Source organism: Dermacentor albipictus, chromosome 7 (assembly GCF_038994185.2).
Source record: "Dermacentor albipictus isolate Rhodes 1998 colony chromosome 7, USDA_Dalb.pri_finalv2, whole genome shotgun sequence".
NCBI lineage: Eukaryota > Metazoa > Arthropoda > Arachnida > Ixodida > Ixodidae > Dermacentor > Dermacentor albipictus.
In genome coordinates, this window is record NC_091827.1 from 101,919,579 (window position 1) to 101,942,889 (window position 23,311).

The 23,311-nt window shown below is 47.3% G+C and overlaps 1 protein-coding gene across 1 annotated transcript in view; it reads left to right on the plus strand.

The window, feature by feature from the left end:
* LOC135917211 (uncharacterized) overlaps window positions 1–23,311 on the plus strand; it is a 94,886-nt gene extending 71,575 nt beyond the window's left edge. The window contains exons 2-4 of the mRNA XM_070522557.1: window positions 18,477–18,672; window positions 20,693–20,916; window positions 22,612–23,311. Of these exons, the coding sequence (XP_070378658.1) occupies window positions 18,477–18,672; window positions 20,693–20,916; window positions 22,612–22,858 (667 nt within the window). The 3' untranslated portion in view covers window positions 22,859–23,311. The remainder of the gene's footprint in view (window positions 1–18,476; window positions 18,673–20,692; window positions 20,917–22,611) is intronic.

A 23,311-nucleotide genomic window follows, 5' to 3' on the forward strand; every position in this document is an offset into this window, starting at 1 on the left:
GTTGGCGTGTTATAACATAACCTGCCGGATACTCTTAGCACAGTGTTTATGTAAAAACCTTGTGATGTCTTAAGGACTTCCTTCTCTTGTTTCACACTTTGCCTGATGAAGCCAGCAACAGGGTCAACCAGATGTTCAACAGGCATCCCATTAGTTTTCCCAGCCTCTCCTTTACCTAGGTGCTGCTCCTAGATATCTACGTTTTCTTGACCTCAAGCTGCACCTCAAGCATGGCCACACCTGCTGAACCTATAGCATGCAATCAAAAAAGAGCTATACATCATATTGTTCAAAACTCGTGACATGCCTTGAGGAACGCCCACGTTTATATAACCCTCATCAAACTGTATGAAGCTTCGCATCATAAGTGCAACGGTTAACATATGCTGTCTCTTCATAGTTATTCCTGTCCAGCTTGCTGAAAGCTATCCTGAGTGAGTTTCAAAAGCAAAAGACTGCTGTCGGACAAGAGGTGCATAAAGCGAGGGCAGCTATAACCACATATGACACAAAATGAAGAAGGCCACGGAGTGTACAGGCAGTTTACTTCATATCCAACAAGCTTGATTCTCCCTTTGCAAACGAGAAAACTCAACTTGCCCCGAAGACATGGCCTGTGACAAACTTTGTGCCAGATGCCGTGTCCCCTGCAAAGCTGAAGGTGTGTAGGAGCTCCTGCCACCCCGCAGCGGCTTCTACTCTTGGTAAACAGGCCACTATAAAAACGGCTGCCTACACTAACATGCTAATAATATGAAAACGGGCAGTAATTTGGCTATTTATTGGCCCTAAATACAGCTGAGAGCTACTTTTCCACCAGGTGTGTGTTGTTCGCAGGAACTGGAGCTATATAAATGCAGATACAGAGAAGAACAATGATGTATGAAAGCAGTGTCTTTTGAATTGAACTATACTCTGCACAAACCGTGCTACCTGCAGTGGTGCTGTCTTATAGCCGCAATTCATGGCTGCACCACCGTGCAAAGGCCCTATTTTTGTAGTGTTAACTTCTATTTATTACATTAACGGTACCCATATAGTGCAAGTACATATCATCCATATTGTGTGTAATATGGTTAAATGATCTCAACTATGATAGCCATTCCGTATTTTAAATGCAACAAAAGAGCGAAAATAGGTAGGAAATTTTCGCTTATTGAAAAATTTCACAAATGTGCAGGTATGCCACCAGCAGTGGGCAGCAAACTTTGAAGCTTAGGTGACAGAGGAAAAACTAGGCAAAATACTACAACCACACTCAAAAGTAAAACGGCCTTGTACACAGAAAACCGACATCACATTGTGCAGAAGAAACGGCAAGATTTCATCCGAGAACACTCTACGGCACCATATACTTGACCTGGTGTAAGATACACAAGGCTATAACATACCCTCCCCATAAAAGAATTGAAACAAAAGCAACACATGTAAGACATTACTTAAAATACAACGTGCTGAGTCTGAAACCAAGAACAAACAATCCAAAGAAAGTCTTCGCTAAGCCTTGCAATGATTAAAATTGCCAAACTGTCTCATCAATTCTTAAGTAATGAATCTGCACAGCTGCACAGGAAAGAAAACCAAAGGGGCACGATAATGTGCCCCTTTGAGGCGGTTGACCTGATGATGAAAACTGCTTTGCAGCCGATGCACACATGACTTATCTGTGCAAAGCGGATAATCGTCATTTGTTTTGGCCCGATAGTATATATACATGCTGCACATACTTGCATTTTGTATACACTATCACCAAGTGTTAGGTCACCTTCTTACCTCAGCAGCGAACCGCTTCTACAATCAAGTATGCTGGTCCAGGTTTTACATGCATTTCCACCTGTGCAGTTGGTAAAAGTGGCTGTTTACTGTCACTTCATATTTCTAACGTTCAGTTGCACAGGGGGCTTTGACAAAACTGGTAACCCTAATACCTGGGCAGGCTTCACAAACGGCCACCAGTACCGCCCCGTTGCAGACTGTGCTGAACATCCTTCTTGGCTTGAGTGTGACTAAAAACCCAGATATCTTTTCCCCGAAGCGGCTATGATGATTTGTTGCAGAAAGAGGCTATTGTCGCACATGCCAAACTTATGCCACAAACCAATCTGGCATATGTGGAAATAGTCTTGTCTTTTCCAGTTGGTAGTTCAGGCTCGCAAGGCACATTGCTTCAATCAATTTGCATGCTGTCAATGCGAGATTAATTGAAGGTTGGCTATGCTGTCAGCTTTCTTGCCTGGTTTAGATAGTGGTATCATGAGCAAGTGTTTCCACTCTTGTGGGGAATTCCAATATTCCAGATTTCAGTGACTACAAGCAGTTGTGCTTGCTTTCTGGTTTGGGCGAGATTGCTCAACATCTGCAAATTGACTCCATCTTTGTCAGGTGTGCTTTAAGTGTTGACATGCTAGAGAACAATGACAGGTTCAGCCATCATAAAGGGGCTTTGAATTCCTTCCTCAGCAAGTGATCATTAAGGTGCATATAAGTCTGGTGACGGTGGATAGCAGTGAGGTGGTTGGGGAAAAGTATCTGCGGCTTGTTCCTCAGTAAGCTGCTTGTAGTAGCTTATTGTTTCGTTAATTTTCTAGTCGGGCATCATGTGGTGCGAAGCAGTTTACTTGACAGGCATGACATGCTCCGTGCTTAAAAATGAACTGTTTGAAGAATTCTTGGAATGATGTTAGAACACGCAATTCTAACTGAATGAGCACTGCTTTCGTCGGAAAATGTGGCAATGACCTAGGCAGATGCTGTAATGACAGCGTAATGTTTAGGTTGTGATGAGTGTAGATGAAACAAAATTGGAGTTGTGAAGTTTGAAGCCCTACGGCTACAGCTTCTTTTTGTACTGCTGACATAAGAGAGCTTTAGATTAGAGAACGCAAGGAGCCGGCGTTCTCCAGGACCTCCAGGACAACAGGGACATATAAGCTGGAACTAGGGCGGCCTTACTACCCGTCACCGCAGTATACTGGTTGCTTCACCGCATTACTTAAATGTGTTGCGGTGAAGTTATTGTGTATGCATATAAACATACATTCATCCATACTTTGCACAGAACCCTGCGTCCCATTGATAAAACTAAAACGCGAAAAACGGGCAGAGATATAGCTGAACGTCACGGGGCACAGTATTACGCTCCATCTCATTGTGTTTATCGCGCACTTAATACAAAAATCTTAAAACATGTACCCTTCACTTTATAGCGGTGTCCTACGTAAACTCCTGATCACGATCGGGGCTGATCCGAATCGTATTTCTTAATCGCGATCAACAATGGTCACTGCTAAACTCTCTAACGAGCCGGATCGAGTTATTATCGCCTACTCATCGTCAGAAACTCTCAGAACTGCATAAGATATCGCTACAAATTCAGATTTCCCAAATATGGTTACATTTCGACCATATATATATAGTTAAATTTTACAGCTAATTATTGCTGGCAAAAGAGTTTTAAACATTTGTTATCGAGATGTCTTCACTTGCTTTCCTTTAGCGTTTTCAGAATACTGCGCTAGAGGCCGCTGACATCATGCTGTGATCACTATCAAGGGGATGATCGCGATTCTCAGATTGCGATCGCCCAGATCCGGATCCCGCAGAATCGCGATTACAAATGACCGTGTAGCGGCACCCGATGCGGATCGAGCTTGATCCGGATCGGGTGCCGCTACACGGTCGCGCCGATCGCGATAAGAAGTGTACGTGTGACACCGGTATTAGCCCGTGGAATTCCGGCAGACCATGTGATGTCATTGGAGCTCCTTTAGATTCACAGTAGTACAGTATAATTGTCGTAAAGCCCGCGTTAAAAGCACATCCCATAAAGTCACGGACAGCGCATTCAACGCTAAACACAACCCGCCGTGGTTGCTCAGTGGCTATGGTGTTGAACAGCTGAGCACGAGGGGGCGGGATCGAATCCCAGCCACGGTGGCCGCATGTCGTTGGGGGTGAAACGCGAGAACACCCGTGTACTTAGATTTAGGTGCACGTTAAAGAACCCAAGGTAGTAGAAAGTTCCGGAGTCCTCCACTACGGCTTGCCTCATAATCAGAAAATGGCTTTGGCACGTAAAACCCCATAATTAAAAAAAAACCCTGAACACGAATTGAAAGCATGCGCTGCTCATTTCAAGGTCGCTTGAATAGATGTGAGCAAGCACCACCTTACGCACTATATCACTTACGTAACTGAAGTTGTGGTCCGGAACACGTACAATGCCTCCGCCTTCAATGCCCGTCAAGTAAAGTTGCATGTTCGATGTGTTGACGCTGCCAAAAAGGCTGGAAAGGATGACGTTGCTGTACAGCGCCGGTTCGCAGACTGCGTTGCCGAGGCGCTACGCCACTTGAATGTTTTGATTATCCCCCGCAGGGGCGTCTGCGTCAGCAGGCGTTTGGTGCGTTGCGACACCACGTGCCCGAGCACACGAGGGTTGGCCCCTCCCTCGCGTAGACGTGCGCGGCTTAGCCGTGTCTGGGGAAAGGGGGATCCTGGGGGTTGAGCCGACGCTGGGTGTTTGGACCTTTAAGGCAACACACCTCTTCGGCCTCGGCTGCACATAGACGGCACCTCCAGACTCACCCACCTGGAGGAAATCGTCAGTCGCCTTTTCCTGTCCCCCTCTCCAATCTTCGTCTTTCTCTCCCACTTTTCCATCGTTCCTGTCTTCTCTTCACTTCTGATTACTTCCGTATTTCCTGGCGGCAAGGGTTAACTATGTGTAATATATACTCTCTTGGGCATATATATATATATATATATATATATATAATGTTAGGTTATAGCGGTGATGCATGGCTGGCGTCTGCAGGTATTATTCCCAACCTAGTAGCGCCTCCTAATTGGACTCGGTGGTGGGTGGCTACCGTCGACACCGAATTTCCCAGTGTTTACGTGGCAAGCGCTTTCCCCCCCCCCCCCCCTTCAAGATCGCCCTAAAAAACGAGGGCGCATCGAAGCAACATTTCAGTTCCTGTTAAAACCAAATCATGGGCGCTCTAACGTAAAACTATTCCAAACTTTTCTATTCCAATTCTTGGTTTGGTCAAAAACTTTTTTGAACCACTCCCACTTCACCTGTCTGTCTCGCGACGTCACGAAAACCGCGGTGCGTCCCCGTCTGATATGATGTGTACGCACTCATTATGCATGATTTGACCGAATAAAGAAAAACAGTTCTTTCTGGCTCGACGCCTTTTCGCCATTAGCCCCTGGCTATTGGTCAAAAGTTTTCGAGCTGCACCCACTTCACCTGCCTGTCACGTGACGTCACAAAACCGCGAAAACTCACCGTGTCAAAGTGACGTGTACGCGTTAAAGATGCATTCATACGCCGAATAAAACTGAATTTTCTTCTGAATAGCCCCAGGCTGTCCCATTCCGAAAGGAATAAAAGATGGCTGCCGCCGATCGCTCAGGCGATGGCTACTCGCACCTGCCGGAGAGCATGGGTTTCATCATCATCATCATCATCATCATCATCATCATCAGCCTGGTTACGCCCACTGCAGGGCAAAGGCCTCTCCCATATTTCTCCAACAACCCCGGTCATGTACTAATTGTGGCCATGCCGTCCCTGCAAACTTCTTAATCTCATCCGCCCACCTAACTCTCTGCCGTCCCCTGCTACGCTTCCCTTCCCTTGGAATCCAGTCCGCAACCCTTAATGACCATCGGTTATCTTCCCTCCTCATTACATGTCCTGCCCATGCCCATTTCTTTTTCTTGATTTCAACTAAGATGCCATTAACTCGCGTTCGTTCCCTCACCCAATCTGCTCTTTTCTTATCCCTTAACGTTACACCTATCATTCTTCTTTCCATAGCTCGTTGCGTCGTCCTCAATTTAAGTAGAACCCTTTTCGTAAGCCTCCAGGTTTCTGCCCCGTACGTGAGTACTGGTAAGGCACAGCTGTTATAAACTTTCCTCTTGAGGGATAATGGGAATCTGCTGTTCATGATCTGAGAATGCCTGCCAAACGCACCCCAGCCCATTTTTATTCTTCTGATTATTTCAGTCTCATGATCCGGATCCGCAGTCACTACCTTCCCTAAGTAGATGTATTCCCTTACCACTTCCAGTGCCTCACTACCTATCATAAAGTGCTGTTCTCTACCGAGACTGTTAAACATTGCTTTAGTTTTCTGCAGATTAATTTTTAGACCCACTCTTCTGCTTTGCCTCTCCAGGTCAGTGAGCATGCATTGCAGTTGGTCCCCTGAGTTACTAAGCAAGGCAATATCATCAGCGAATCGCAAGTTACTAAGGTATTCTCCATTAACTCTTATCCCCATTTCTTCCCAATCCAGGTCTCTGAATACTTCCTGTAAACACGCTGTGAATAGCATTGGAGAGATCGTATCGCCCTGCCTGACGCCTATCTTTATTGGGATTTGGTTGCTTTCTTCATGGAGGACTACGGTGGCTGTGGAGCCGCTATAGATATCTTTTAGTATTTTTACATACGGCTCGTCTACACCCTGATTCCGTAATGCCTCCATGACTGCTGAGATTTCGACAGAATGAAATGCTTTCTCGTAATCAATGAAAGCTATATATAAGGGTTGATTATATTCCGCACATTTCTCTATCACCTGATTGATAGTGTGAATATGACCTATTGTTGAGTAGCCTTTACGGAATCCTGCCTGGTCCTTTGCTTGACAGAAGTCTAAGGTGTTCCTGATTCTATTTGCGATTACCTTAGTAAATAAATTGTAGGCAACGGACAGTAAGCTGATCGGTCTATAATTTTTCAAGTCTTTGGCGTCCCCTTTCTTATGTATTAGGATTATGTTAGCGTTTTTCCAAGATTCCGGTACGCTCGACGTTATGAGGCATTGCGTATACAGGGTGGCCAGTTTCTCTAGAACAATCTGCCCACCATCCTTCAACAAATCTGCTGTTACCTGATCCTCCCCAGCTGCCTTCCCCCTTTGCATATCTCCCAAGGCTTTCTTTACTTCTTCCGGCGTTACCTGTGGGATTTCGAATTCCTCTAGACTATTTTCTGTTCCATTATCGTCGTGGGTGCCACTGGTACTGTATAAATCTCTGTATAAATCTCAACACAATCAAGCATGGGTTTATTTGAGCATAATAAATCTTCTTGCGTGGCCGTGTAACGTTTTCGAGCACTTTCGGCACGTTTACGACCTCCTTCTGCCAACTCTTCTTTGTTGAGGATCTGTTTTAGCGTCATTCTTAAGCTTCCTTTGCATGCCGCCGCGATGTTCGACCAGCCACCGCACGCTAAGTAAGGGAAAGCATACCAATCGCAGACGCCGGCACCACCCTCTTAATCCAGTTGTCAATTTTCAGTGCACTGGCTCTGCCACATCAAATCCCTCTCCACTTGAGCGTTCTCCTCGCCTCCTGTCAGCGAATTAGATACGACAAGCCGCTCAGTGTAGGCAATATTATTTGTTTTTCAAGCAAACAAAAGTGTACTCCTGTGAACGAGTAGAGCGTTTGATTGGTATGCTCAATCAACCATGCGGGTGACCGCCCAGTGCTTGCATCGGTAGTTACGCAAATTTGTCGTCAGGCGATTGGAATAAAAACATATTGGAATAGTTTTGCATTATAGGGCCCCATGACACCTTCCCAAAGTTCCATGTCCTTCACAGGGAAAGCAACACAACTATTAGAAAACTATCATTTTTCATAGTATCCAAATGCCTATCAAACACGATCGGATCAGGCTACAAAGCATCAAAGATGGCAAGCGGAGACCTCCTCCTCGAACTGACAAAGAAAGAACAATTCGAAAAAATCAGTGAACTCAAAAGCATTGGTGACACTAATGTCACAATTTCCCCACATCGCTCGCTCAACACCAGCAGAGGAGTAATATCAGAAGAAGATTTCTTGAACCTCAGTGACGAAGAGCTCCTTGAGGGATTCCGGGAGCAACATGTAATCAAGGTACAAAGAATAACACTTCGACGGAACGACCAACAGATCCCCACAAAACACGTAATACTTACATTTACATTTGGCTCCAGTACTGTGCCAAGTTCACTCGACGCAGGCTACCTGAAAATCGTCCGACCATACATACCGAACCCGAGGCGGTGCTTCAAGTGCCAGAGGTTCGGACATGCATCACAATCATGCAGAGGGAAGGAAACATGCGCAAAGTGTAGTGCCAACGACCATCCATCTGACAACTGCAATGCTCCCGCAGAATGTGTCAATTGCAAGGGCGATCATCCAGTTTACTCACGGATCTGCCCTTGCTGGAAAATAGAACAAGAAATAATCGCAATAACTGTAAAGGAAAAGATTTCATTCCATGAAGCGAGGAAAAGGCTAGCGCACTTACCTCAAGTAAGCTATGCCAGTGTGACGCGGCAGGGGGCAGCGCCACACCGGTCTCAGGAATCTACAGGGTCCACGTCCAGTACTCCTGTAGAAACCCCAACTGCCCCCTTGGTGGCTGCAGCCAGTGCTGCTCCACCAGCAACGAAGACGGGCCCGAAGACAACAGTGCCGCAGGGCCCGAAGTTGAAGCGTACCCCACGGCCCGAGACGCGCGTCTCGGCGCCGGGCTCTCGATCGTCCAGTGCCTTGGAAAAGGCGATGGAGGTTGATCCAAAAACCCCGGCGTCATTCACGCCAAAAGACCCGCGCTCCTTGGAGCGCTCACAGAAGGAGAAACATATTATAACTCCGGTGAGAAAGGGAAAGGTAACCTGAACGGTTACCGCCCTTCAAAAGAGTAATCAGCTTATAAATACATGTCACCTACAATTTGTAAGCTCACACATTAAGTAATTTTTTTCCCAATTCCAATAAGATGGCTTTTATCATTCATTGGAACTGCAGAAGCCTAATTCACAATCTAGGTGACATCAAAGGCATCATAAATAAGTTATCACCAGTAGCATTCTGCCTTCAAGAAACGAACCTGGGACCCAAACATACACATTTTCTTAAAGGTTTTACTGTTATAAGAAAGGACCGCGAGGTCTCCAGCCGTCTATCAGGAGGTGCCGCTATTATCGTCCAAGGCGGCATCCCGACACGGAACGTTTCCTTTAAATGCTCCCTACGAGGCAGTAGCTGTCACCGTTCTATCTTTTAAGACTGTGATCATTTGTTCGTTGTACATCACTCCCCATAGCAATTTCACAACTCGAGACCTGGAAAATTTAATTGGCCAGCTGCCGGAGCCTTTTGTTTTAGTTGGATATCTTAATGCCCATTGCACTCTTTGGGGCAGCGATAAGAATGACCAAAGAGGACAACTTATCGAAGATTTTATTTTGACAAATAACATCTTTCTTTTAAATTCAGGTGCGCCAACTCATTTTTCACTGAGTTCACGTAATTTTAGGTGCCTCGATTTAGCATTTTGCTCTCCGGACCATTTTACCGATATTAATGGGATGTACTCGGGACTTCATATGGCAGTGATCATCTACTTGCCATAATCAACCTCATCTCAACGCTACCCATTATATCTCACAAACCGCGCCATTGGAAAATACAAATGGCAGACTGGCCTGTTTTCGCAGAAAGTGCCCGGCTGGAGGAGCTTACTTTACCAGACTTAACAATTGACGAAATTAATGAAAAAATTACTAACTGTATTATTTCTGCAGCCGAAAAGGCCATTCCACAATCTTCTGGCGTTGTTCGGAAAAAGCTAAATCCTTGGTGGACACATCAGTGCATCATAGCAAAAAAGCTGCCAAATAAGTCCTGGGGAATCTTACGCAGATACCCAACACAGAACTTTCTAAACTTCAAGCAAGCCAAAGCGAGAACTCCATACATTCGGAGACAGACGGCAAGGTTGTCTTGGCAGAACTATATATCTACAATTAATAGCACCGTCACATCCAAAAGTATGTGGGAACAGGTCAGGAAGTTTAAAGGGGACTACTCGTCATACACGATACCCATACTTACTCCTTCAGGCACTCAGACAACACTACAACAAGCGAATATACTTGGGGAACGTTTCTATAACATCTCTAGCTCGGCTAATTATTCAAACACGTTCTTTAAATACAAACTGTCAGCAGAAAAGGAGAAGCTATTAGCTGCTTGTATGTCAAGGGATCAATACAGCTCTCCATTCCCGGTACAAGAACTTAACAGGGTACTCTGTGCTGGCGAAAAAACTGCAGTAGGTCCTGACCGGATCCATTATTCTATGCTCGCACACCTGTCCCAAGCATCCGTAGATGCTCTCCTTAAATTTTTTAACAAAGTATTTGAATCCGGAAGCATGCCAAAAAGTTGGATAAACGCAATAGTTGTGCCTTTTTTAAAAACAGAAAAATTCACCACATCCCCAAGGAGCTTTCGACCCATTGCCCTGACAAGCTGTTTGGCGAAATCGTGCGAAAGTGTCGTAAAAGCGAGGTTAACCTTCACGCTTGATAAACGGAACTCCATGGAATTTCACCAGTGCGGGTATAAAAAATGGTGTTCAACGACACACCACCTCGTCCGACTTGAACACGAAATACGTGAAGCATTTTTACACAAACAGCACTGCCTGGCAGTGTTCTTCGACCTAGGAAAAGCGTACGACACCACGTGGAGATTTGAAATCTTACGTGTCCTCGCTGCGTTAGGAATCCGTGGCAAAATGCTAAACTGTCTCGCTGATTTTATGTGCAACAGAACATTCCAAATCCGTCTAGGCACTGTTCTCTCGCGCACATTTATCCAAGAAAACGGCGTGCCACAAGGTTGCATACTTAGCGCAACACTATTTATAGGAAAATGAACTCTGTCAATGAAGTCATTCCCACCTCTGTTATGCACTCCATATATGTCGATGATCTGCAAATAGCGTGCCGCGCCTCAAACGTACGAACATGTTAAAGGCAGATGCAGATAACTAATGGAGTGGGCTGAGAAAAATGGCTTCTGCTTCTCTACTCAGAAAACTGTTACAGTGCTTTTTTCGCAAAAATGAGGGTTGTACTTAGACCCGGATGCACGGAGTAAGACATATAGGAGGTGAAACTCCCGTCAGCGCGAGCGAGCGCGGGCGACCAGATAAAGTCACAATTGTTGCATACGCCGACGCTACCCTATGCAGTGGCGGCACCATGCGGCGCGTCGTAGAAGCAGCAGCGGAAAAAAAAAAGCAGCGCCCGGCGCTCACTCCGGCGGCACCCGCTCAAAGCAGACGACAAGCAGACGACACGGGTGTTAGCTTCAGCGGGCACGCCGTAACTGAACTGCGTAGGTGCGCGCACTCAAGAAAACTGTTTTGTTGTGTGCCCATCAAAAAAAGCAACACGTGTGGCAAACTTCCGCTAATCTTCCTCTTATCGCCAAGCAGCTAGGGCAACTAGTTTTCGCGAGTCTTATAAAAAAGAAAAGGAACGGAAACACATGCACGGCGGCATCCTTCCTAAGCGCACCCCTGTGAGCACTAGAGCGAGAAAGAAGCGGTCGCCCTATGAGCGATTAGGAACGAGATAGCCATCAGTTTCGCAAGCGCAAAAAGCCGAAAACCGCCCGCCACGGAGCAAGATAGCCCTGGCTACAACCAGAAGCTACGTATCATCTTATAGCTGTCATGGAAAACGCGTTTTTTTACTGTGCTCAAATGGCTGAAGCGTAGCAGCAGTTGCTCTTCGGGCTACAAGCGGCAAAGAAGCGCGCGAGAGTGCCCTCAGTAGAAGTCAGGCGCGCGCGGCCGAACGGGAGCAACCACGGAGGAAGGAAACTAAGGAGAGGCCCTGACGTCACTCTTTGTGAAGCAAAAGTGAAGCCGGAAGTTGGCGTTGCTCATGGTGATGCTCCGCCTTTTGTGCCACCCTCCTCTCTTGTTTACATCTTTCGCGAAACCACGCCGCGCTGCGCGTGGTTTCGCGCGCGGAGCGCGCGCGCTCGAGCAACATCCGGCAGAGCACGGCGCAGGTAACACAGCGCAACAAGACTCTCTTGTTTACATCTTTCGCGAAACCACGCCGCGCTGCGCGTGGTTTCGCACGGTGACTAACGCAAACCCGCCCACACAGCGCCTTTGCCACGGCACGAAACCTACCAGAGCAACACGTGTGAGCTAGCGCTCAAAACCATTACAACGCCGCCATTGTGGCCCAAAAGGCGTGGCCATACAGCAAAAAAATAAAACAGCAGCAAAAAAATGAGAACCTACTACGTCATGTCCGCCACACTTTTCTCCTAGCGCGCGGAGGGGGTAGGGCCTCTCCTTAGTTTCCTTCCTCCGTGGGGAGCAACACTCGACCGGTTGCCCTGGCAACTGAAACAGCGGTAATTTCTTCCCATGCCGCCAGGTGCCGCCAGCATGAAAATCTATCCGCGGGCTTGTGACCTTTTCTGGTCGCCGCAAACAGCGGAGTTTCCACTCCTATATTTCTTGCTCCGTGCCCGGATGTAAAATTGAATGATGTCGCGCTGCCGGTAAAACAAGAATATAAATTCTTGGCAGTAACCTTTGACGAAAAACTAAACTTCCTAGCCCACAATAAAACACTGAATATTAAGGCAAATAAAGCATTGAATATCCTGAACGTTTTATCTCATAAGCACTGGGGTTCTGACCGAACGTGTCTTTTACGTATTTACCGGTCTCTTGTTCGTAGCCCTTTAGGCTACAGCTCCATTGTTTACAGCTCAGCCAGACGGTCCTACATCCAACGACTTCATCCAGTACATAATCTTGGACTGCGACTGGCAAGTAGTGCCTACAGAACTTCACCTATTCAAAGTTTATACGTCGAGTGTAATGAACCCTCCTTACAGCAGCGCAGATCATTCCTCACTTTTTCCTACGTACTAAGAATTCAGTCATCACCGCAACACATATGCTACAACATCCTCACGCAATGCAACTCACGCCTACACTATACAAATAAACCAAACATGATTAAACCGCTTGTCCTGCGATATGAGGAATAGGTTCGGGATTATGACATTCCTTGCGAAGTCCTCCAGGTTGCCAGAAAGCCACAGCGCTTGCCGCCGTGGTACGAGGTTGAACCGTTATATGACTGGACATTGACACATTTAAAGAAGAAAGACACCCCACGTGAACACATTACACAAGAATTCCGTGCACCTCAGGTCAAATATCAAAATAACATGCAATATTACACTGATGGCTCTAAAAAGAAAGAACACGTAGGTGTGGGGGTCGTAACGGAAAATTGGGAAAAAAAGTATTCGATTGCCACAACACGCCTCTATTTTCACGGCCGAAGTTTTCGCTTTATGGGTTGTTGTTAAAAAGATCGTCGCTGATAAACACCAAAATGCAGTCATATGCACAGATTCTTTAAGCACACTAAAGGCTCTACATCTGGAATCTGAGTGTGAACCTCTGATTGGAGACATTTTAAACATGGTGGCTTTTAACGAATACGGGAGGTCAATTCGTTTCTGCTGGGTCCCAAGCCATGTTGGGATACCGGGTAACGAAGCAGCTGATACATATGCATTGATGGCAGCGTGCAAAGACATTATAAACACAACACTCGCATATAATGATAGCATCCGTGCAATTAGAAAAGCCTTCACGGTAAAATGGCAACGCCAATGGGATCGTTGTGCCGACAACAAGCTACATCTCACGAAACCCGTAGTTGGCGAGTGGAAGTCATGCTATCATCAGGAGCGGTTCATTGAAGTAGTTTTATGCCGACTACGCATTGGGCGCACACACCTCACACACAATTACTTAAGAAAGAAGACACACCAACATGCGAGAAATGTCAACAGCCACTAACAGTTCGGCACATATTACTCACATGTACGCAGACTGAAACACACAGACGAACACTTTTGCAGAAATTATATCAACTACACATACCTTTACACCCTGCTCTAATTTTAGGTGATGATCCGCTAGTCCCATCATGTGACGTCCGTAAATTTCTCGACGACACTGGATTTTTACATAAAATATAGATTACTAACACAGTTTTTTCCTTCATAAACTGGATTTTAAAACACCTCGTGTTTGGCGCAGCATAGCCTTAGCTGCTTTTGCGTCATTAAACCCCATTTAACTAACTAACTAACTGTTTTAATTATCAACACCACGGAATTCTTCAGAAAGATGGGTCTCACACTACTATAGTTCACCTAGAACAAGCTCTGACATGTCGCACCTCTACTGCTGCAAGACTTTTCGCCAACAAACAATGACCCCACTGCGGAGACATCACACGTCTCACAACCAGCGGTCAGCTCATGCTGTCGGCGTGGGGCAGTGAGTGAGCGCACCACGACGTCACTTGGCGCCTCCAGTGCACCTTCTCAAAAGTCCCTTAGCGATCCTGTCCCTAGGAACCTAGGATCAGGTCACGTGAGAGATTTTTGTACGACATTAAGACACACGCGTACTATCCACACCTGTCAAGTCTGCTAGGGAGCCGCAGCAGGGATGCCCTCTGTGCCCAGTTCTGTTGGTGGCCAACATAGAGCACAGACTAATTAGTATACATATGTGTATATACTGGTCTCGGTTTCCAGGAAAAGCTTAGTACAGTGGGCGTGGATGAGAGGTGTAGATTACCTGGCCTCGCCTTTGCTGGCTATTTTGTATTGATGGCAGGGTGCCCTCAGGATCTACAGGCGCTCATTAACATCTATCAGGCAGAGATAACTCGCCTTGGGTTCCGCTTTACCAGGAAAACATCTGCAATAGTCCCCGTCACGGGCCCTGGCATGGTTGAGGGCGATACAAGGCCAGGATACGAGGTTCTGATGTTGTGCTCGGCATACACGTACTTGGGGGTTCAAATATCAAGTGGACCGGAGCTCTGTGGCCAACAAGAGGACGTCTCCGCCAGAAAGCACTTCGGGCGTAGTGCATCCTTCGTCGCCGATATCTGTGGGCATGCAACTGGTTTGTGATGGTTCGCGAACTATGGAAAGTCATTCACGTGCAGGCGCTGACGTTCGCAAATGCTCTGCTCTGCCTCTCTGCGCCCACGCGAGAGTGGCTGTACCGGCGTCAGCGAGAGGTTGGCCGGATAGCTCTCGGCTGCCATGGTGCGCCGGCCAACGACGTTACATAGGGTGACCTAGGATGGTCGAGCTTTGAGGCTCGGGAGGCGGTGAGCAAAATCGCATACAGTGGCCGCCTGCTCCACATGCTTCGAGAGCGGTGGGCGCGGCGTGTATTTGATTACTTGTGAGCGACATACATGCGCACACCATGGGTGAGGCGCTTACACCGCATACAAAGCAAATACGGTTTGTTTCGCTCCCCTATCAGTGCAAACTCACTGACAGATTGCGTAAAACAGGCACGGGAAGGAGTGCGGGATGAAGAAGCACGTTGGATGCGATATACGACAGCGAAGTCGACATTAGCTGTGTACCGATATCATCAGAACATATGGGCATGATGCACCTTTACGACAATTCTCTCGGGAGTAGGCTGCTCTTTGAAGCAAAGCTCGTGCTTTCCCTACACTTGTGCGCCTTAAAAGCACAAGCAATGATGTGAGTGATGTGCGATGTCGGAAAGGAGGACGAAAACATCGAACATGTGGTGCTACGGTGTGAGAGCACTGGGCCATTCGTTGCGTAGGGTTTATCCCTGGATGCTCCTCTCGGCTTCGAACAGACTAGCCTTTTGTGGTATAACGGGACAGATAGGTCCCGCTTTTTACTCTGACGAAAATGCATTAGCAGCCGATGCCACTCAAACGCAGTGCAGCAGTAATGTGCTGCCACTATTGAGTGTGTCTAAAGATGTTTTCTGCTGATGTTTTGAATTGCTTCCATAGGTGGGGCTTCAGGCTCATAAAAATGAAAATTGTGAGCCATTGAACCTTTTGCTCAATGGCTCACATGCTCTGGCGATGTCCCGCGTTGCCTAACGACTTCCTCTCCAGCGAAGCCGAATGGGAGGAGGCCATCAGAAGCACGGTACTCCGAAAGCAAACTCAGGCTATCCAGAGGGCCCAGGAAAGAGCGGAGCGTCACGGCGTTCTGTCCTTTACGTGGGCGCGGCCAGCGGCTACAATGGCCTCCCGTTAGGAGGTCCTGAAAGTAGCTCCTCAGGACTAAATAAAGTTCGTTGTCTGTCTGTCTGTGTTGTTTAGAAAGTTGCACTCTGAATTTTCGCTCCCGTAGGACTCGATCAACGAGAGTTCGGCATAAATGGTTAGATTATCCTTTTCTGCCCATTCAAAGCAGTGCTTATTGCAGGCATGGCTTGTTATTGCAACATGACTTGTTTCAGATTACGTGCTTTCCTTATTTCGCTTACGGGAGGTTTAAGAAGCATTTTGTTCCTGAAGAACCGGTACGGTTCAACGAGAAGTACGGTATGTCAACATGTCAGCTGACGTGAGAGAATTGCGGCAACCTTAGTTTATATTCGCCGCCGCAGCTCAGTGGCTTTGACGATGCGCTGCGCATGAAAAAGGACCAGCGTTTGATTCCACGCGGCTGAGGCTACAGCCGCGTGGAATCTAACGCGTGGAATACAGAATCTGAAAACGTGTGCCCGGAATGCACAAGCTTTCAGATACCATATTTTGGGTTCATACCAAATAAGTCCAGCTGGTCAATGTGAATTCGACGTCCATCACTACGGTTTTCAGCTAGCGAGTGAGTTCATCTGACACATTAAAACTTGTCAATTTATCAATGTTTTCCTTTTTAGGCTGCATTCAGGAGTCGCAAGCTGCAGGTTTCAGTTTGTTGCAATCTTTCTTTTTTTGTCAGCTTCGGTAAATATGCACCATGTTAGTGGATGGCTTGGTTATGCAGTTTCACGGACTGGATTTAGTGGACTTTTTTTTTTAACTTGAAGTGCAACAAATTTTTTTAAGCAAGTCGTACGGTTGCCTGACGAGAAGTTTTCCGCCTTTCGCCCGCATCGCATCTAAAACGGAGTCGGTCCGGAGAAAACGTTTCCTCCTAAGCGTTTTTTTATCTAGTAAGCACAATTATATATACCGCTTCGTGCGTCCGGCGGTGCATTCAATTTTTGGTCAGCACTGCGAACAAAGCGATCTCTGATACACGACACTTGAAGGTGCGTGATACTGAGGGTTGCATTTATTTTGGCATCCGGCTAAGCTCACCGTCTGGTTCGCACAGAGTGCCATGTGATGCAAGACCCACGGTGCGTAAGCCTCGAGATGGGGAAAGCGCGAAAGTAGCGTGTCGGGCGTGTCACGAGGAACTGCCCCCGACTGCACTTCGCGAGCCACGTGCCCGTCACGGCTGCGGGTGACGCGGGGGCTTCTTTTCCTTGTTTTAAGGGGGGCGCGCGACGGCGCCGAGAGTCTTCCTCCCCTCCGTGTGAGCATCGCTTCCGCGGAGGGGGACCTGATGCGGTGCCCCCTGCGGAAGACGGACGGAGGCTCCTGGCGGTTGACGCCCGTGCTTGGCTGCTGCCGAAAGTGAAATGCAGTTTGGAAACTTATTTGCGTAAGTGATCGGAAAAAAAAGTGCCGAATCGGTTTATTTTCCGCCATGACGCTTGGGTCGGGTGCACCCCTCCCCGTCGCTGGGCGCCGATATAGGGGCGGTTGCGATCCGGCAGCGCGGCACACACGCACGCACACAGTCGCCCGGCGCCAGCGAAGCAGCCCGTCTCCAAGACCGGTGAGTTGTAAGCTGCTCGGTTTGCAGTTCGCGGAACCGCAGCAAAGGCCACCCCGCCGCTAGCATCGACGCAACTGACGACGATGTAGGACAGCTTGGCAGGGCATGCCGCGTCTTAGAGTACGCAAATGCGACTCTTTAACTGGTTCGACTGGTTCACACCGCGCAACGACTGGGGTCGCAGCCATTTGGATCTTTCCCTAGAGCGGACCCAGCGAAAAACGTGCCCCGGTCGAACGCTCAGCAGGTTTCAGAGTAATCAAAAAAGGAGCTAGGTGGTCGGAATTGGACTGGACTTGCACTGCGCTGCCAGGTAGAAGATGTGAGCGCCTCTGCGCGTTCCAAGCCTGAGTGCGGGGCTCTGAATGGGCCGCTGTCTCACGGGGCATTGGTAAAGGTGTAGCCGCTACTCCTGGTGCGTGCAGGACACCCGGCAGGCCAGGAGGCGTCAACCCATCAAGGAGACTCGTGCTGGCACATTACAGCCTCACGAAGTTTTAGTTCGGCAATGTGTGGAACGTCCAGGGAAGTTAGTATCACTGTTTCGATTGCGAAATGCCTACAAATAGCCTTTCGACTGAAAGCTATGATCTTTTTCTTGACTTCAGCTCACGATTTATTTTTTCTAATCGTCCGTTTCGTAAGTCTATAACCACAATAGACCAAAGCGAGTATAGCGCCTAACAAATGTCGTGGATAGACGCTATGCATTCTTCATATAACTGAAGAGAATGTTCTAACAAAAGGGAGAGCAGCTAGAGTGTACAAAGACAGTGAATGCACGGTAGATGGTATTTGATCCCTTCTGTAGCCACACATGCAAAGCACATCGCACCACTTAGCTCAACAAAGCGTTTTGACCACTTTGACCTAGGTATATGGGAATTTTCGTGCAGCCACCGCCGGAGCCGTGCCACCCCTTCCCTTCAAGATGTGCAGCCGCCGAGTCGCATTCACTGTCCTCTGCGTGGCCTTGGTGCTAGCAGTCGTGACACAGCAGGCGCACGCAACCAAGCTCAAGAAGCTGGCAAAGTACGCTATCATCAGCGCCGCCCTGGCCCCAAGGGTGGTCCCTGTTCCTTTCCCAGTCGGGTGAGTGAAACAGTGCGTTTTACAAATCCACTTTGCAGCCAGTAACGCGGCGCGGCCGAAAGACATACTCGAGTTGAGGGAATTATTCTTGAGAGTAGAAACAGTTCTAATCGAAGCGTGGCTTACCTATTCAACTGCGTGAGGAGCATTGGTAACCGCTGATGAAAAATGTAGTGTTCCAGTTCAACACAATGTGAAATTATGTTGATGTCAGCAAGCAAACCTTTTTATTACGTGATCTGGATATTTGTGAAGTATGTGAAAGGAACTACGAAGTTTGGCAACAATCTTTTGGTATGTTTAGAAATACAAAGTTCTCTATGGTAGGAGGGAAATTGAAAACTTGTGGTTTGTGTCATTTACAGCTTATAAATGGGATAATATTGAGCTCTTATACTTTGAAATCCAGAACATACCACATACATAAGATAAGTTTAAGGAAACACTGGTCTCTTCTTCGACCATTACTCTTCTTGTGTTCTGTTTGACTCGCCGAGTTTCCTCAGTGGCTATGCTGTTCCGCCGCTGAACTCGAAGTCATGGGTTCAATCCTTGCCGCGGCGGCCGCATTCCGGTACAGGCGGTATGCAAAAAAAAAAATGATCGTGTACCGTTCATTGTGTGCACGTCAAAGAACACTGCTGGCGGTCCGAATTATTCCGTTGCACCGCACTACGGGGTGACTCCACAACGAGGTAGTAGGTGCGGCACGTAATACCCACCAATTTATTTTTTATGTGCTATTTGAACGCATGGTGAGGTGTAATTTACGCAATTCTGGCAATCGGTTTACTTAAAGAGCTGCAGTTTCATTTAATTGTTGGTTTGCACATCGCCGATTACAAACATTGTTTATGAAGTAAGTGTATTTTTAGTGTATGATAGCGCTGTACCAGAAAGTCTCCGCAACTTTACTCTATCGAAATGCTGTCAGCGCGGTCACAAAGCTAAACTCGTGATTTGATATCTATCTGAGAACGATATAGCTCTTGAGCCATCTCACGTAAAAGTGACAAGCGAGATTTCTGTGGAACAGTGAGCACCGGCAGCAAGAACTCCGAAAAAAAAATTCTGGTATTGCTGCTGGACGTGAATGTCCGCGCAGTAAGACGCTTCGCACCTTGACAAATAGGTTTGTTCCGATTCGCCACTAAGCCACAGATAAGCTATAATTCCTGTATTCACCCAAAAAAGTAAAACGATCTCTCCCCTAACAAATCTTACAGAAGTGAAGAAGGTGGGCGCGAAGTTTAGCCTTTCGTAAATTATCCAACGCCGAGATATCGCAGCTGCATTCTTCAGGTGCTGCCGCGTCATATAAAGTAGTGGTGCCGGCCGCAAGTAAATAGAGCTACGTCACTGCTAGCTTCAGCATACACTTAAACTGCACACTGGCTCACTTCGGAAGTCATATGGTGTTTGAACCCTCCGGGTGCCTTCATCCTGTCGATTCTGCCCCACCTGAAATGAATTGAAAGCTGTGTGCTTTTACGGCTCACTTGTATAAGCTGCTAAGCGAGAGCGCCGCTACTTATGCGGCTTAGGAATATGTGCTCGTAGACGTTGTCAGTAAGGGAACATTTCTGTTCTCGAACGCCATAATTATCTCACTCTCAAGGCGTACACTTGAACCGAACCGAGGCGAAAGGGAAGAAGCGGCTGTTTCTAGGTGGACTTCCTCACCAGTACGAACCACAGAGCAGTGCTTGCTTAGCTTCGATGAATTCAACGAAACAAAACCGTCCTTCCGCTACCGATACGACCGAGCGAAATTCACGGCGGCACCTCCTTCACGCGTCTCTGCGAAGAACATCAATGCAAATCATCTCGTCTTTCGGTAACCGGGTCTCGCTGATGTATTTCAGAGCAATGCAAATCAAAACGCGAAGCGCCTTTGTACGAAAACGCCCCTGCTCGGGTGAAGTGCATCAAATGTTAACGGAAACAGCCAAGCCGCTGCCCAGTCAAGACGATTCATTCTCGTTAGCCCGCAGAAAGAACGCCTGTCGCTCGTTTTCAGCCACCACCACCACCACGGGCACCACCCTGCTCCCGCCTGGCCCGCAGCTCCCGCCTGGCCCGCACCTCCCGCCTGGCCCGCAGCTCCCGCCTGGCCCGCAGCTCCCGCCTGGCCCGCAGGAGGATGGCACGGAGGATGGCACGGAGGCGTGCATGCTGCCTACGGCTGGTGATGAGAGAACCACTGCGGACACGGTTGGCCACAGAGGCTTGGAGCACGGCAGGGTGAGCATCACGTAAAGTGTGTCGGTCATCGCGTAACCATCAGTGTAATGGATGCGGCCATACTGTACTATTTCTATGTATATATATCCACCGAAACCGTATTGACCCGAGATTCCTCTAAGGCGACACTGACGAGAAAAAAAAAACTTGTCAGTTCACACTGATGGCGTATTGTTTCAACTTTACTATCATTAATTTCGCGGCAAAAAGTTGGTTATTAGACGAGAAAAGTGACGGTCAAACTTCCAATTTTCGTATTTTTGAACTCCGGTGCCGGTGCGTCAGTGTGACGTCACGCATTTCGTTGCGTACTTTCGTATATGGGCCAATTTTGCCTCGGTAATGTCCTCAAAACTTCTTACGCTCAGTGTTTGGCTCTTTTGTATCAGAGTGTAGTCCATCCTTACCGATCAGAAATTAACAAGGGTCGTGGAAAAGCCTTCAAATTCCACGACGTCACGCTTAGTTGGCGCGGGAAATTAAAAGTGGCACCTCCAGCCGACTTTCGTTTTTGCGTTTGTTCTGCCTTAGCGAGCATCTACACATGACAGGAGTGGCTTTTTTTGTTATTTGAGAAGCAGAATTTACTTACTCTCAAATTTGCAAAAAAATGTTTAGGAATCGGTAAATTAATGTAGTTATTAAATTTTCTAACTTATTCAAATTCTTCTCCTGAGTCTCCCTAGATGTCGGGTTAGCCCGTTTAACTCGTATTATGTGGTCTGTACGCATTGCTGCTTCGATAACGGAGGCCAATGTGAACTGAGCCTCTGTTCTACAATGTTTGTTTTATTCTCTGTTCTTTTCTTGTAGTCTGGTGATATTGTAGCCTGTTCTTTTCATTTTGTGGTGATATCGGCAGTGCGGCGGCGTCCGACTCACGTCCTGGCCAATGTCAAAAGACCAGAACGACGAGACATGAAGTGAAGCGTTAAAAAATATGGCCCTTGCTGTTGGAGATAAATGTCTTCCCGGTGAACTTTCGGAAATAAACACAACGTCAGTTAGCACATTTTTATTAATAGCATAGTTGGAAACTGATTGATAGTTTCAAGAACAATAAGACATAAGTGCTTGACTGATCCTCAGCCAAAAAGGAACGTTTTCTCTTTTTTTTTGCCAAAGCAGGAATGGCGCTTACTGTAATAGCGAGAGTCAAACTGCTTCCTATTACGGTGTATCCGTAGCCGCCGTTTCCAACTTCAAAAACAAAAGGCGCCATCGTTTCTATCTCTCATAATTCATTCTGTATACTCATGTGCCAAAATTTATTCTGTCAGCAACAGGAAGCGCTCCATGCCAGCATGGTGTTAAGGAAGGGTGCCAGAAATTTCCAGTTCCAAGCGAAAGTTTAGTGTAAACACGAAACGGTGAAGCTGATAGATCGGCCAATACGTGAAACCCTTATCGCCGCAACGTATGGCATTGACAAATTAGTTTTGCGAATGTTAGTGAGGTGGAAGAGGTTTCACGAAAGGCTAATTTTCCTTACACCCACTTGAGGGTGACACGAATCTGCACGAGAAGTCAATACGGGTTTCTCACACAGAGAGTTTCATAATTTACAGAAACTCGTCCCGGTGCCGCGATCGAACCAGGACGACTAACTTGGCGTACTCTGGTGTGGATAGCAATGCTGAACGTTTCAGTGATTATTGAACAAGCTCTTACAGGTCCAAAACTCTCATGCCGCAGGTCTGACAGCCAGGAGGTGCCTGTACTGAGACTCGTCGTGAAGCATTCCACTTACGCCCATTCACCAAGGCGTGACGGAACAGAAGCACCTCCGTGGCCGGACTTTGAATTAAGCCCCTACACGAACGCAACGGCTCGACGGCAGCTTTCGCTAGAGGCGGCCAAGGTCAGCAATCTTGGCAAGGTATTGAAGCTTCACAGACCTGTCCAGTATCAGTATCCTGGCTGCAAACAAGACAAGTTGTAGCAAATGCCATAACTTCGAGCTGGTGTGCAGTAGAGGGATGTGTGATAGCTATAGACGCATTAGATGAACTCGTATTACAACCTACTAGTCTTACTAGTCGCTAACGTTTATGTCGTAGTCTCAAGCTCACTTTAAATACCAGTAACGACAAAGTTTACAGTTTATTAGCTTTACGCCAGGGAGGTAAACCTAACGTATCACTACCTACTTCACGAGCTCGTATACATTACAAATAATTTAGGGCTGAGGCACAGCCGAGTTATAAACACGCGAGACAACCACATACCATTCGTTTGACACTTTTGTTTTAAACTGTCGCTGGCGTCGTATTAGTATTCCTATATTCACCCGACGTGTCCGCTCTCACTTACTCCGCGGCCCATTATTTCTCAGGACTCGTGCTTATACCTCTGAAACAATGTTCAACCTGTAAATAAATGTGTTTATTCTCTC